General features: G+C 45.2%; 1 protein-coding gene across 3 annotated transcripts in view; it reads left to right on the forward strand.

Moving 5' to 3' along the window:
• The window catches only part of CTU2 (cytosolic thiouridylase subunit 2), a 110,302-nt gene that overhangs the window by 73,451 nt on the left and 21,018 nt on the right, over positions 1–15,833 (forward strand). For all 3 annotated transcript variants that reach the window (XM_085888346.1, XM_085888347.1, XM_085888349.1), the window contains 6 exons: positions 1,452–1,511; positions 1,746–1,806; positions 1,966–2,075; positions 3,666–4,138; positions 6,668–6,803; positions 7,076–7,207. In XM_085888346.1, coding sequence (XP_085744472.1) covers positions 1,452–1,511; positions 1,746–1,806; positions 1,966–2,075; positions 3,666–4,138; positions 6,668–6,803; positions 7,076–7,207 — 972 coding nt within the window. The remainder of the gene's footprint in view (positions 1–1,451; positions 1,512–1,745; positions 1,807–1,965; positions 2,076–3,665; positions 4,139–6,667; positions 6,804–7,075; positions 7,208–15,833) is intronic.

Here is a 15,833-nt window from a genome sequence, read left to right on the forward strand (position 1 = left end):
GTTTTACGCCTCAACTCCCTGAACAGCTTGGCTCTGCCATTAAGCCTGGCCCTGCGACTCCGATCAATGGTATCCCGTGTCCCTTGAGAGAGACAAAATTTGTCCTTGCCCTGCGGTGAGTTCTAAGACATCCACCGGCAACATCAAGGATAGTGGTCTTGAAGGCACTCCACAACTTTTCAGGATTCCCCAAAGCACTCAGACCCCCCAAATCTCCACTCTGCCTGTCTGCATAACTCCTCAGCTACCCTCTCATCCTTGAGCTTGCCAACTCCAAGCCTAGGCTGGGATTATACCATTCTCCTGGATTTAAGCTGAAACTTCAGAATTGCTACCACAAGCCTGTGGTCGGTATTGAAGAACTGTGCACTCCGGTAGACCCTGCAGTGCTGAATCATCCTCCAGTGACCATCAACGAGTACATGGTCAATCTCCCTTGCCACATCACCAGCGTTAGAATACCAAGTCCAGCGATAAACCTGGGGGCGCTGAAACCATGAACCGGCCACCCTGAGGCCATGACTTCTTGCAAAGTCAAGGAACTTTGTGCTATTCTGGTTCACAGTTCCAGACCCATTGGAGCCAACACGTGTCTCATAACCATCCCCATCAGTTCCAGTCGATTCATTGAAATCCCCCAAGACTAGAAGATTATCTCGCCTGGGGCACTGATCAACCACAGACTCGAGTGTGGCATAGAATGCATCCTTCACAGAGAGATCACTCGCCTCAGTCGGAGTCTATACAGAGACCAGGGAAACGACCTCTAAGGAGTGAGGAATTCTTAGTCTCATAATACGCTTGATGACCGGTGTTACCTCAATTACGATTGGAATCAGCTTATTGGAAACAGCGACAGCAATTCCTTCGGCATGGTAACCATCAGAGTGACCAGACCAATAGTAGGTGTAACCACCCGCCATGATCTCGCCACCATCCTGTCTCTAAACCTCAGAGAGTGCTGCAATACTGGTGTTCAAACGCTTGAGCTCAGCTGATAACAGAGACAGGTAACCATCCTCTCTTAGGGAGAGGACATTCCAGGTACCCACCTGAAGGGACCGCCTCAAGTTAACCCAAGGAGACCACCGTCTGGTGGACGACATCTCAGCACCACCCCTACACACACTACCGCAATCCAACCCGGGAAGCGTTGGAATTACCAAAAGCACATAAAGGACAGATTCCGAAGGATAAAACATCAAAGAGGGCTGAATGGAATACGCGGTTTCACACACAAACATTAGGAGCGGAGACGACAGGCTTTCTCTTTGAATATCGATGCTTATTCTTTTACAGTTCATTTTACTTCACTCTTGCGTTAAAACATGCAATAAAGGAAATACTACGTCTAAGCTTGACATGCTTCACACCAAGAAGCTATCTCCACAACAGCATAGCATTTTGACTGTAATCTTATGGCAGCTATAAACAAATTTCTTTCATGGCAGGTCTTGCTATCCATGTCTGGGGGCCAATCCTCATCTGCCATGTTGAGACTCGTTCAACTGGTGAGTATCCTTGACTCACCAGCCCTTGCAACACTCAGACTTATTCTCGACAGCAACATTTTTGATTACACGATGCAAGAATATCATTCACACCCATAGGTCAGAATTTCACCCAGCTTTTATTGATTAAACAAATTTTTCTTTCAAAGTTTTCAAGTGCACTAGTTTCCTGGCAGCACAAGTTACCTTGTTTCTCTCAAATGTTTAAGTCTTGTGATTTGGCTTGTGTTTCAGGGCCGTAGTAAAGAAGCATACAAGAAGCTGTGTTTTGTGCCTGGCCTTGTGTTTATTGATGGTATGGTGAAGTCTCAGCCACTTCCTTGCTCATCTCTATCTGTGTCTTCTTTGTACAATTGATGGTTATACAATATTTACATTCCAATTGAATGATTTTGCAAGGGTTTTTTTTAACATACAGTTTTAGCCTTAACTGATCACATGAATTTTTACACAGAGGGGGCAGCATGCAGACTTTCCGCAGGTGAGCGGCAACGAGCATGTGCTCAGATGACGGATATGTTTGAGGCAACTGGTTTTCCATATCACATCGTAACACTAGAGCAGGTCAGCTTGAGAAAATACCATTCATTATGCTCCTTGGAGTTTATTATGTAGGCTTTAATAAAGTGGTATTAAAGCTTGTTGCTTCATTTGGATGGTTTATCACCCAATTGAACAAGTGTTTGGTACAACACAACAATAAAATCCAAGAAAACAGGAACGACATGTCGAAGTTTTTCGTGCTGTACTTCTCAAGGTAAATCACAGCAAGATAAACAAAGAAGGCAAATAATGTGCATAAAGTAGGTCTGTGTAAAATCGACATTGATTGGTTCATCAGTCATGTCATAAATGGAAATGTGAACACCAATTGGTTGGCTCTTGGTCCTCACTATCTCAGGCTCCGATTGATTGGAGTGGGGTTTGATTTGAACCAGAGAATGATGACTCACCGTTTGCACCAACACCTTGAAGAGAGGGGGGAAGGGGTTCCCCCAAGGCCAATAACTCACCATTTGCATAATCACCATGGGTAGGAGTTGGGGCAACACCTTCGATCTTCACTTCGCCGGCTGCTTTTGTCGGTCAACAAGGATGTTCTGCCCACCTCACAAATCGGCAATGTTGTCTGAGTTTAAGTGCCGATGTGAAGCTCAGTACGTGGGCCATACAACCAAAAGGTTGACTGATTGTATTAAACAGCATGTGCCCCTTTACTTGTGATCCGAAGAAAGAACTTGAGAGTTAGGACACAACCATTGCGAGCATGCAGGAACGCTGAAGGACCGTCGGCCATTTCTTGTGCTTCTGCCATTGCACGGCACTTAGTTGCCAACCCTGTCTGTGCAGACCAGTACAACACAGATATGTTCAAGATATTGAGCCAACGTTGGAGTGTATCACATCTACGTATATGGTATGTTGGAAGCAACCTTCATCTTTTCCACAGACCCCATAATGTGTCATCAAAAGGAATTTGTACATTCTCTCAGTCTCTTTCAACATGGAAGCATCAAAGGTATTGCCCCAACTCCTGCCCATGGTGATTATGCAAATGATGAGTCCTTGGCCTTGGGTGAACCCTTTCCCCCCTCCTTCCAAGGTATTGGTGCAAATCATGTGTCATTGATCTCTGGTTCAAATCACACCCCGCTGCAGCCAATTGGAACCCGAGATAGTGAGGACCAAGAGCCAACCAGTGGGTGGTCACATTGATTGGTTCATCAGTCATGACGCAAATGGCAATGTCGATTTTACACAGACATGCTTTTATATGCACGTTCTTTTACTTCCTTTCTCTTGCTGTGATTTACTTTGAGAAGTACAGCACGAAAAACTTCATTATGTCGTTGTTGTTTCCTTGTATTACCTAATTGTCTATCTTGCGATTTGCCAATCTTTTACTCAGCTGTCTTTTAACCATAAGCTGGGAGGTTGAACTGTTGAGTCACTCCAACACTTTTGTTGAGTGAGTGTAATATATAATTGAGTTGGCTTGTTGGTGTTCTCATCTGAGCACATAACTTGTGTTTCTTGGATTCCAAGTTGAAATCCAATATTTGTTGTTTTTGTGTTCCTGTAGAAAAGAAATTATTTTCGTGTTATTTCCATTTTAAAAATCATGCTGTCTTTTTATTTTCACTGTGGATGTAGGTGATGGCTTTGGAAGGAGAACATAATTCGAAAAAAGAAGTATATGAAATTGCAAGCAAGGAGGATGGAAGTCCTGTGGTTGGGCCGATTGAGTTTAGTAAGTACAAGACTGCAGTTTTGCAGCATGACAGGCTTCAAGGCAAAGTTGTTGACCAATGCGTTGGGGAGAGAGGGAAGATTGCTGGATCTGTTGCAAAACGAACTGCAGAAGAGGCAATACAAGTTGCAGAAATGTGTGAAAGTATAACTCCTGCTGAGAGGGTGCAAAACGAAAACCTTCCCCTGGTTGGTGTCAACGAGAGGAACTTGAATGAAAATCAGGTGGGGATGAGAGAACTTGAAGACAACTTGCAGCCAAATAATGTCCTAAACCCACTGGGAGAAGTGTCGGCCCAGTCCGAGTCGTCGTTTCAGGCGCTCATGGATTCTGTGAAGACACTGACAGCAAAGGAGGACCTTTTATACTCGTTGCGGTGAGTAATGTCATCCCTGAAATGGTGATTTAAGTTGTAAGGGAGCTGAACCTTTTGGTTTTTATTTCGTATTGTATTTCAATGCTGTAGAAATTGTCTTCTTTGCTTTTAATATTTTATTATCAGTTCAAATGTCAAAAAATCAAATTGCTAAAACTTACCAATGTATGTCAAAGGTGGCTGTGCGCCTTTCTTCTCTGGAAGCTCAGGTTTCAATCTCAGGATGCTCTTCACAATCATGTTTAGCTCACCTAAAACATAGTTCCGGGGAGCTTATGGGACGGCGCGTCGTCCGTCTATCCGTCCACAAATACTTGCAACGTCTTCTCTGAAACTACACCAGATTTCGATGAAACTTTACCAAAACCTTCCTGACCGTGTACGTACCAAATTTTGTTCATGGCATAAAAAAAAATAATAATAATAACCGAGCCCCAAGGGGGTCAATAGGGGTTGCCCCCCAAAATATGTATTTGCTTTCTTCTCAGAAACTATACAGGCAATTCTGATGAAACTTGACAACCTTCATCACCCGTGATGTACCAAAGTTTGTTCGTGGCATAAAAAAAAGTCAGGGTCTCAGGGAGTTTACGGAGGGAGTTTACAAGGGGGGGGAGTCCATTTGTATTTGTTTGGGGAGTCCATAAGAGGTATTTGTTTTCTTCTGAGAAACGACACAATTCCGATGAAACTTGACCGCAAACTTCATCACCCGTGTTGTACCGAAGTTTGTTCACGGCATTAAAAACCGGGATCTGAGAGGGTCTACGGAGGGAGTTTACGGGGAGGTTGCCCCCCAAAATAGGTATTTGCTTTCTTCTCAGAAACCACACACACGGTTTTGATGAAACTTGACCACAACCTTCATCACCCATGATGTACCAAAGTTTATTCATGCTATTTTAAAAAATTCAGCTTGTCAGAATCATCTGACATTCCCTCATGGGGAATGAGTGTGATTGTTTTTTTTATGACATCATCGGTGCCTTCGTTATGACATTATAATTGCATATGTAGAACACTACATCTGATCAGTATGAAAAATTTTTGAGGGTCATCTCGGGATAAAAGGGTCCTCAAAATTTTTTTTGATGCCGTCATCGGTCACGTGATTTGGCAGCCATATTGCTTAAAAAAAAAAAACTTCAAAAATCTTCTCCGAAATGTCTGAACAGATCGAGGCGAAACTACACAAATGATGCCTATCCATGAGGAACAAAAGGTTCACATATGATGTCATAGGTCACATGGTTTGGCTGCCATATTGGATTTTAAGAAATATTAAATGTTTTCTCTGGAACTACTTATTCCATCAACTGAAACTTCACAATTGTGATCTAGTAGTGATGGGGAATACAGGTTTTCAATTTCAACTTCTTTGGATACATGGTCTGGCAGCCAGAATTTTTTGATTTTTTTTTTTTTTTGATGTTGGGGAGGGGGGGGGTTCTTTTATCTTATTTTATTTTGAATAAGGCTCACTTGGCTGTGCTGGGATGGGTTTGAGGGTCGAGGAATAGCAACTGAAATGTGAATCCTATCCAGGTTCCTCCTGATGACTTCATCTTTGTTTTTTGCTTGTTTGGGTTCCTTCTTTTTACTCCAATGCAGGACTGTATCTATTTGGTCTTCTATTTGATTTGAATTGAATTTATTTTAATACCATTCTAAATTCAATTGAATAATAATAACAAAAAACTTCATGGGTCAGGGTCAGGTGTCCAATCAAAGCGGGGTTGCATCAAAGCATGACGTCTTGGTACCAGCTCATCACTGCCAGCAGTTGTTAAGTGACATTTCCAGTTATGTCTTTTATTAATTACGTAACACACCAGTACACAAACACCACACAAAATACACCACGCAAAACAAGTCCTGGCGAGGGTCTGCAATCTCTGACTGCTCTTTTTCTTGTTTTATTGAAAAGCTTTCCACCCCTCTCACCTCATCGTATCTATCAATGATACCATGACAAAAACAACCATGGCTGTTTCAAGGTGGTTGTATAATGGAGTCAATTTTGAAACTTTCCAAAGTGCTTCAAATTAGCATATTTATTTATTTTTTATATAAAAAAAGAATTTTTTTTTTGCCTTTTATTCTATTTATTTTTTATATTAAAACTTTTTATTTTAAAATGTTTTTGCTTCTATTAATTATTTTTGGCATATTATCGACTCTGCACCAATGATAGAATGGTGGAAATTTTCTTAATCATTGGACTTTTATTATTATTTTTTTCATCTCACGAACATTTTGAGCTTCTGGATGTGTTCATGTTCTGCAGTTAATTTTTAGCCGACATGGTTCAGAACACCTTTTCTCATTGTCAAGCTGTGAAAGATCCTGGAAGTATTAAAACAATTCTGCCCAATTAGATCTGTGCAATTATGTCATAAGATTTCGATGGAATATTTTGGGACAACATATACTTTTGCAGGCCATATATATACATGAGCTGAGTGATATTCATTATTTGATCCACCATCTTCTCTTTTAAACCCTACCCCTCTCCCTTTCTGCTTGAAGTCACCGGCTACTGGTGCATGTAGCACGACGTGCCGGTTACACAAAGGTGCTTCTTGGTGAAAGTTGTTCTCGTATAGCTATCCGTCTGCTTTCCAACGTCTTACTTGGTCGAGGCGCGACACTGGCTCGGGACACGGTATGCTTTGTCTGCATATCAACATGTGGTGATATCCCACTTTACTTCTCCACACTAATTTTTTACTTCTTTGCACTAAGTTTTTTACTTGTCGACACTAATTTTTTCTTTTCTTCCATGAGCTACCTATACATTTATGGGCATGTTTCCAGCTTTCATTGCCATTATCAACCCAATTCTTTTCCCTTGCACCAACAGCATTTATATCTTTATCTATCACATTTATCTATCTATTTATGGATCTTTATCTATCACATTTTTTTGACTTGTAGGGGTTTTGTGATGATCGATATGGTGACGTGTCGCTACTCCGTCCAATGCGAGAGCACATGGCCAAAGAGATAGCCTACTACAATCATGTGTTTAAAGTGTCTACAGTCACGATGCCCTCATTGGATACCAAGGTGAGCTGGGAGATGTAATCAAAAAGTTTGTAGAGGTTTAAGTTTATGCCAGCATCACTGGTCATGTTCATTTTATTTTTCATCATATTTAATCATTTCATTCATTATTTAACCATTTTGTGTGGTGAAATGCGTATGGCTGATACCCAATCCTTCCTGGGATCCTTGTTCTTGGCTAATTCTGATGCTACTTTGATGTTTAGACATGCCATTAAATCCTTTCAACTCTTTCTCCACCATCCTTCTCCAGGTAATTTTTGGTCATCCATCCTTCCTCTTACCTGTTGTTGTCCAAAAGATGGCTTCCATTGTCAATTTTGTACTTCTTTTTTTCAGACATGGGTTATTTTCAGACTCCACTTTTTTTGATTTAACTCCTCTATACTGCTTTTCTGACCATTTCTTTGCTTACTCATTTGAACATTTGTGTGGCCAAAATTCCATAGACATTTATGCTGAAAAGGATTTGATATGAACTGCAATGATGGATTCCATGACCTAGCTGATGAATGGAAGTAAGCTGATCAGTCTGTAGATAAGGGGATTCATTTTTGCACCTTGTCCTGTAATGCACTGATGTTGGCTGACTTCCATTCAGATGGAACACGACCTTAGGCAAATGGTACGCTGAATAGAGCAGAAAGAGATTGTGCAAGAGCAGCAGAGCAAGTTTTTACGACAGTTGAGCTGATGCCATCCGGGCCAATTGCAGAATCAGTGTCTCGGGTTGCCAGAAATGTCTCCACCTTCTCAGGTGCAAAAGACACAAAGTCCAGGGGCAGTTGGGTGTGTCTGGGTAGGGTGGGTACAGAGAGCAAGTGGTTGGGGACACAAGATCTGGAGCAAACACAATTGAGCCATTCAGCCTTCTCACGAGCGGAGTCAGCTGTGGTGCCATTTGAAGTGAGGGAATCAAAATAAAGACCAATTACTGCACCATAGTCCTAACAAGAAAGCCAGATATAACAATACAAACACACAAACACGGATATATTATGTACTGGTAAATACTTACAAAAGCTATTGTATTTGAAGTTATAACCTCAACTTGTAAGCAATTGACTGATTTCCCAACTGCTCGGATCATTAGCTGAGCACCGTTTTTCATCGAGGTTTCAATCCTATCAGCCCACAATCTCTCCAAACGTCGGATCCACAACCCCGGTCGCAGGTCCACATCAGTAGATTACTCAACATCAATAGACCTACAACCCAAAGTTGTGTCCAGACAGTCAGTCAACACAGCAATGCAATATCCTTATTCAAACTTATTTAATTATTACTTTTCTTGAAAGTATTCCGACATATGACCAAATTTAATCGGACAACACTTTATATGATGATATATTGCTACGAATCTGGAAACCATTCACATTCACACATACAGTTGACCCAAAGTTTAGTTATTTCGTTAAGTATATGTGGGTAGTTAGAATCTCTCCCCTATGTCTAATGGGAATTTCATGTGTGCGCTGCGAGTTTCTTTCTAGTTAGTTTTCTACATCAATCCCCTCAACTCCTTCAGCGCCATTACGCACGTGTTTGAGGCCACGGACATAGGTAGGGATGAGATCACCTCAGGGCTTACTCCGCCCCAGCCAGATGGAATGTTCCCCTCGTCCAATCGGGGGTGAGATCACCTCAATGCCGACTCCGCCCCAGCCAGATGGAATGTTCCCCTCGTCCATTCGGGGGTGAGATCACCTCAGGGCCGACCCCGCCCCAGCCAGATGGAATGTTCGCCTCGTCCAATGAGGCGAGGACACCGATCGCCCGATGCCCCCCGACCAATCCGGAGGCGAGTTACCTCAGAGCGGATCCCTCCACCCACCTGGGTGGGAGGGATAAGAAAGGTGGCGAGCTGTCTCAGGGTGGTCTTCTTTTACGGGGTTCGTTGGTGGTCGGTGGTCATGTTGGTGCTTGTGGTGGTGGTGCTCGTAGCGGAGGTGTTTCCTGGTGCTCGTGTCGTCGATCGTCGTTCGTGGCAGCCAGGATCGTGGGCTCGTTGGATTCTGGGTCATGGGTTTGAGTCCCACCGTGGTGGGTTGTGTTGGAGCGCTCGAGCTGGGATCCCCGTTCCCATCCACGGATTCCGAGCTCCACAAGTGCGAGTCGGTGAAACCGCACGAGGCGGCCAGGTACCCGGCCAGACTCTGGCCCTCAGCTCGCCTTCCATCCTGAGCTGAAGGGCTGAATAAAGACCCACGAGGTCCATTTCTTTTTGGGTGTGTGTGTCTGTCTGTGGCCAGTCTGATAAGCAGAAATCGTTTTAGTGATTGCCATTGTACATTTGCCTACATCTGTATTCGTGGTTAAGTCTGCTCTGTGTTTCCCTCCCTCTTACATTGTAAATAAATAACTGTTAAATGTTCCAGTTTGTTGCCTGTGCTTTCTTTCATTGACCCAGTATGGTTTGGGCTTGAGAATTAGGAAGGCCGATTGTGCCGTAAATTGTCATTTGGGCCGGTGTGGCTTTGGTAATTCCCGCTCGGTTACGCCGGATCCGAGTCGGTAACAGCGACTCGGTTCAGACAAAGCTGGCCGAGGGTGTAGTTTCCCCGGTAGCTAGACCGCGCGGCCACTTAGGTAAATTGGAATCTTAGGTAAAGACAAAAAGACCCGAACCGCGCAGTCGAAATATTGGCGTCCACGGTCCATTAAGCGACCCGTCGACTTCGGAGTTATCCGGAGTGACGACCTTCAATTCCGGTGTTCGGTGGTAGACGGCCAAACTGCTCCGTCTAGCGGTCGTCCTCGCCACCGAACCCTGGCACCACAACAATATTAAGTGATAAACACTTTACCTTGTCGACACGTCCGTTACACAGCACGTCCATCTAACCATCGACTCAATCTGTCATTCAAATATTCAAACTGTAATTAACAACCGATTTTAACATGCTGCACTGCGTATCATAGCAACCACCAATAAATTATTTTAATGCTGATTTATAATGTATTTTATAAATCATATTTATTTTCATCTAAATACATATTTATTGTTATAACACGATCGTTGAGGTCCATAAAATGTCATCGCGAAAAAAGCGGGGTCGCGCTAAATCGGGATTCAAGAAAATCAGCGTTCGAACTGACCCAATGTTGACCTAACATCCTAAAACACCCCTATTTTCGCCCTATTTGTCCCGTTTTTTGCACATTTACCTTCGAGCAAGTAAATTACCTTTGCATTAAAGAATTCCGCGAATAAATCGTTGTTACAGTTGAAATTAAAACACATATTGATTTTTGGTAAAGCTTTTTAATTAACAAAACAACAAATAAAAACATTCAAGAATATTAGCAATCATCATTTACAGTTTATTTCTTCAAAAAGTGATCGAGTGTTCCTTGCTTGAACATCATAGCATGTCGCTGGCTGCGAGTGAAATCGAGAATGTTTCTGAGTTGGAGGATTTTTATGTGGTCCACCTCCTAGGTCTCCAGCCAACGGAGGCTAGCCTCGAGGTGTTCAATGGCTTCAGACACTTTTGGGGGTGGGGGTGGAGGCTCTTCATTATCATCTTCTTGTGGCTTGAGAACCGGTACACTTGCCGGAGAACCGGTGAACTGTGAGGTTTCTCCGTTGATCTGCTTGTCAAACTTCTCGGCTTGAGCTTTGAGAATAGGACCGGAAATTGGAAGGCCTTCTGAGCGAGCTTCAACGAACCACTCGTACAGGGGAGTCATTGAGGCTTACATCGTTGGCTGTCTTCAGGCGTTTGGGTTTTAGTCCTGCTTCTTCTTCAACTTTGCAAAGTGACGCGCGTAACTTTTCTTCTTGAGATTTCCAGCCACAAAGTGTTGATTCCGGTATCCCAAGGTCTCACGCAACTTGAGTTTGACTTTGTCTTGATCACGTCAAGTGCGTGAAGCTTATCTTTCACAGAAAAAGATTTTCCTTTTCTAGCAGTTTGTTCCATTTTGATCAAAAAAAAGAAGAAAAGAAAACACGAAATTAACTCGCCAAAAACTTTTCAGTTCCGGAAAGAGCAAAAAAAGGTCCAATGACTCATCGCGCTAAATCAGGGCACGTAAAATCGGGGTTTCACTGTACCTCCATTATTTAACACCATCTATAAATAGTGTGTGTGTGTGTGTGTGTGTGTGTGTGTGTGTGTGTGTGTGTGTGTGTGTGTGTGTGTGTGTGTGTGTGTGTGTGTGTGTGTGTTGTTGTTGTTGTCACGGGTACCGAGAAACCAGCTTGTCACTCACGGGTATTAATCCCCGGTTGTCCTCGGTAGAGCCGGACCTGGGGCCACCGCTCACAATTAACGTTGTGGTACAGTGGGTTGTGTTAGAACCACGAACGCCACCGAGTTAACCACGAGTTCCAGTGTCCACCGTCTAATTATGCCATTTAACTAGAGATTACGTGGTTACCTGAGTGGGGAGCACACCCTCGGCAAAGCACCAATGTTATCTCGATCAGATTTTAATTAGGCGGCCGAGCCGAGTCGAAGGGCGGCCGAGCGTTTTAACCGCTGGTGCGTACCAACTATTTTTTTTTGGTCAAATCTGTGGTAATTACCTCCCAGTCTATCTCGGTTTGGACAATGCTAGACCAATGGAAGGAAAGGACAAACACGGACAGGTTGGAAATCGACAAATGATTTATTAATAATAAAATAAATAAATTAAAAGAACTTTTTATTGTCTGAGGTAAATAAATGAATTAATTTCAAAGCAAAATCAATCAAAATGCCAGGAAAGAGACAAAGAGCAGATGCATATCAGGGGGTTGACTTACTTACAGCTAAACACAGACATGGGCACCCAACAGATCATTCGGGGGGGGGGGGGGGAAGAATCGTCTCACTCACCAGAGTAGTCGTCCGTGAAGTGAAAACGTCTTGAAATGTGTGCGTGCATGTCACATCTGTCACCAGCATCGAGCCTTGCCGTGCACCCTCTTGCGAACAGCATTGAACGCCAGTCGACGTCTGGAGGACACCGAGATCGTCTGTCGTGGGTTTAGACCCTGGTGCTGCGACATGGGCAGTACCTCACACTTCACGGAACTCGTGACGTCCAGTGACCCACACGGTCCGTCGGTGACCGATCCGCGCCTCACTCGTCGGCGCGACTCACACCCACACGTGCACCACACGCTCACTTGCCCAAGCACTGGAAAGGACGAATTGTCTCGTTGGCGCTGGTCAGATACCCACAAGCGCACCACACGCTCGCTTTCTTCTCCTCTTTTGCGTGCTTACACCCGCTTCTTGCTCGCTTCTCGCGCTTACTTCTCCTTTTCTTTCTCCCTCCCTGGCTTTCTTTCGTCCCGCTTTCTCTCGCCTCCGCTTTCCTTTCACTGCTCTTGCCTCCGCTTTCCTCTCATTTCTCTCGCCTCCGCTTTTTCCTCCTCTGAACGGACCTCCAATTCGTTTTTTTATGTCTGTGGGCCATCTCTGTGGGCGCAGTCCGCTCCAAGTCCTGCCCCACTTGCGCACGGTTACCATGACGACCCGTGCGCTCTCAAAAAAGACGGGTGTTGGAGCTCGCGAAAGAATGTTGCTGAGGAAATATAAGGGCGGGCTTCAGAGCTCGCTAAAGAACGTTGCTGAGGAAAAATAAGGGTGGGCTTCAGAGCTCATGAAAGAAATGTGTGTAAACGTGTCTGTCGTAAAGAAAAAAGCTTCCCAGAAGAGAGGGGATCTATTCTTTACCCTTCTCAACACATCACATTTAAGATCCCATTAGACATGGGGATGGGGCTAATCTGAACATGCATTTAAGGAAATAACTGTCTGAGGACCGGGATGTGCGGATGCATTCATCAGACCGGATTCTGAAATCCGTAACAATAGGTCAGGTCAGGTATGGGAGTATGTGCCAGAGCAGCGTGCCGCTGCGTCCACTTTCTGCCGGTGCTCCAGGGGCCTCCGTCTGGCCATTGCCCAGGCAGATGCCTGGCCCATCCCAATCTCCTTGAGATTCCGATCAACCTGCTGCAACAACGAGGCATGTGGTCGGCCCATTGGCCTCCTCAACTCGTAAGACTCCCTCACTGAGAGAATCTGGTGAGCAGGATCAGCCTCAGGAAAACGAGCCACATGTCCATACAGCCGCAGCTGATGTTTACGGATTATGCAGGTAACAAATCTCATCTGAGTCTCTTTCAGCAACTGCTCGTTGGATACAAAGTCCGACCAGCAATAGCCAAGGATTCTCCAAAGAGACCTGGTACCAAAGTTAAGTCTCCGTCTCAGATCCCTGGTCAGAGTCCAAGTCTCACATCCATAGAGCAAGACTGGAAGCACCAAGGACCTGAAGACTCGGATTTTCGTCCTCCCGCACAGGTACCGGCAGCACCAGACCCCATTTTCCAATGAATCCATGACTCCTCAGGCCGGACCCAGATGTCTATTGACCTCTGAGTCGCAGCCAGCAGAGACATGAATATCACTGCCAAGGTAAGTGAATCTCTCCATGACCTCAACATCCTCACCACAAACAGGCACAGACAGGACAGCAGCATCCAAGACGTCACTGAAAGCCTGGATCTTAGTTTTGAGCCAGGAAACCCGTAATCCCAGCGGCTCCGACTCCTCATTCAGCACCTCCATGGCCCCCAAAGGATGTCTAAAGTCTCCGCAAAGATGACTGCATCATCTACGAAATCAAGGTCTTGACATTCCCAAATGAGGCACCGCAGCTTGATCTCTCCGACATGCTCCCTAGAATCCAGTCCATACAAGTGCTGAAAAGTGTGGGGGCCAGTACACACCCCTGACGAACTCCAGTAATAACTGGAAATAAGTCAGAGATGGTACCAGCACATCTCACAGCACTCTCAGTACCAGAGTAGATTTCAGACATCAGATCGATCAGTTTTGGTGGCACCACACGAAGACCGAGAATCCTCGAGAGAGCATCTCGATTCACTGAAATGAACGCTTTACAGAGATCAACATAAGCTGCAAGCAGCCCCTGCCGAAACTCTCGTCTGCGTTCGGTGAGGACCCAAAGAGCAAGGATACGGTCAATCGTTGACCTCTTTGGTGGAAAGCCTGACTGCTCTGGAAGCTGGTGCTCAAGCAGATGGTGGCAAACCCTATCAAGAATTATCTGAGCAAAGACCTTGCCTGGCACTGAAAGCAGTGTCACCCCGCGGTAGTTGTTGCAGTCTTTGCGATCACCCTTCCCTTTCCAGAGAGGGACAACAAGGCCCCTCTTCCAGTCAGTTGGGATGATGCCTGTGTTCCAGGCAGAGCACAAAACTGCGTGCAACGACACGAGTGCAGCATTTCCACCAGCCTTGAGAAGTTCAGCATGGATGCCACAGATCCCTGGAGCTTTACCCCCATTTCAACCGGTTCACCGCAGCCTGTGTTTCCACAAGCAAAGGTGGACCACTGTTAATTGTAGGGTCAGCAACAGGGATTGTAACATTCCTGACGTCCAACTCGACAGCTGGTGGATCAGCCAAGTACAACCGCTCAAAGTAACCGGCCCAACGGGCCTTCACTTCGGACTCCTCTGTCAAGAGCCAACCACCCTCTGCTCTAACTGCAGTACACCGAGGGATGGGCTTGGATGAACACAATGCGCGATTTCCCCTGTAAGCAGGATGAGAATCACTTCACCACAGGTGATGCTCTACCCCCTCACAGATTCCTCACACATAGGCCTCCTTGTCCACCCTTAGCGCATGTACAGTCTTACGCCTCAGCTCCTTGAACAGCTCAGCTCTGCCATTCAGCCTGGCCCTGCGAATCTGGTCAATGGTATCCAGTGTCCCTTAAGAGACAAAATTCTTCTTTGCCTTCTGGTGAGTTCCAAGACATCCACCGGCAACATCAAGGACGGTGGTGTTGAAGGCACTCCACAACTCTTTAGGACCTCCCAAAGTACCCAGACCCCCCAAATCTTCACTCAGCTTGTTCTCAAACTCCTCAGCTACCCTCTCATCCTTGAGCTTGCCAACATCCAGCCTCGGCTGGGATGGTACCATTCTCCTGGATTTAAGGTGCAACATCAGAGTTGCTACAACAAGCCGGTGGTCATTATTGAGGAACTGAGCACTCCGCTCGACCCTGCAGTTCTGGATCATCCTCCAGCAACCATCAACAAGGACATAGTCACTCTCCTTTGCCACACTGCCAGCGTTGGAATACCAAGTCCAGCGATTAGTTTGTGGGCGCTGAAACCATGAACCGGCCACCCTAAGTCCATGACTTCTTGCAAAGTCAAGGAAATTAGTGCCATTCTGGTTCATAGTTCCTGTCCTATGGGGACCAACATACGTCTCATAACCATCCCTATCAGTTCCAGTCGATGCATTGAAATCCCCTAAAACTAGAAGTGTATCTCGTCTGGGGCACTGATCGACCACAGACTCGAGCGTGGCGTAGAATGCATCCTTCACGGTGAGATCACTCGCCTCAGTCGTATCATAAACAGAGACCAGGGAAATGACACCTAAGGAGTGACGAATCCTTCGTCTCATAAGACGCTCATTGACCGGTGTTACCTCAATTATCATTGGAGTCAGCTTATTGGACACAGCTACAGCAACTCCTTGGGTATGGTAACCATCAGAGCGACCAGACCAATAGTAGGTGTAACCACCCACCATTATCTCGCCGCAATCGGGTCTCCGAACCTCAGAGAGTGCTGCAAT

Source organism: Eptatretus burgeri, chromosome 7 (genome assembly GCF_056783735.1).
Source record: "Eptatretus burgeri isolate ZD-2024b chromosome 7, Ebu_testis_v1, whole genome shotgun sequence".
NCBI lineage: Eukaryota > Metazoa > Chordata > Myxini > Myxiniformes > Myxinidae > Eptatretus > Eptatretus burgeri.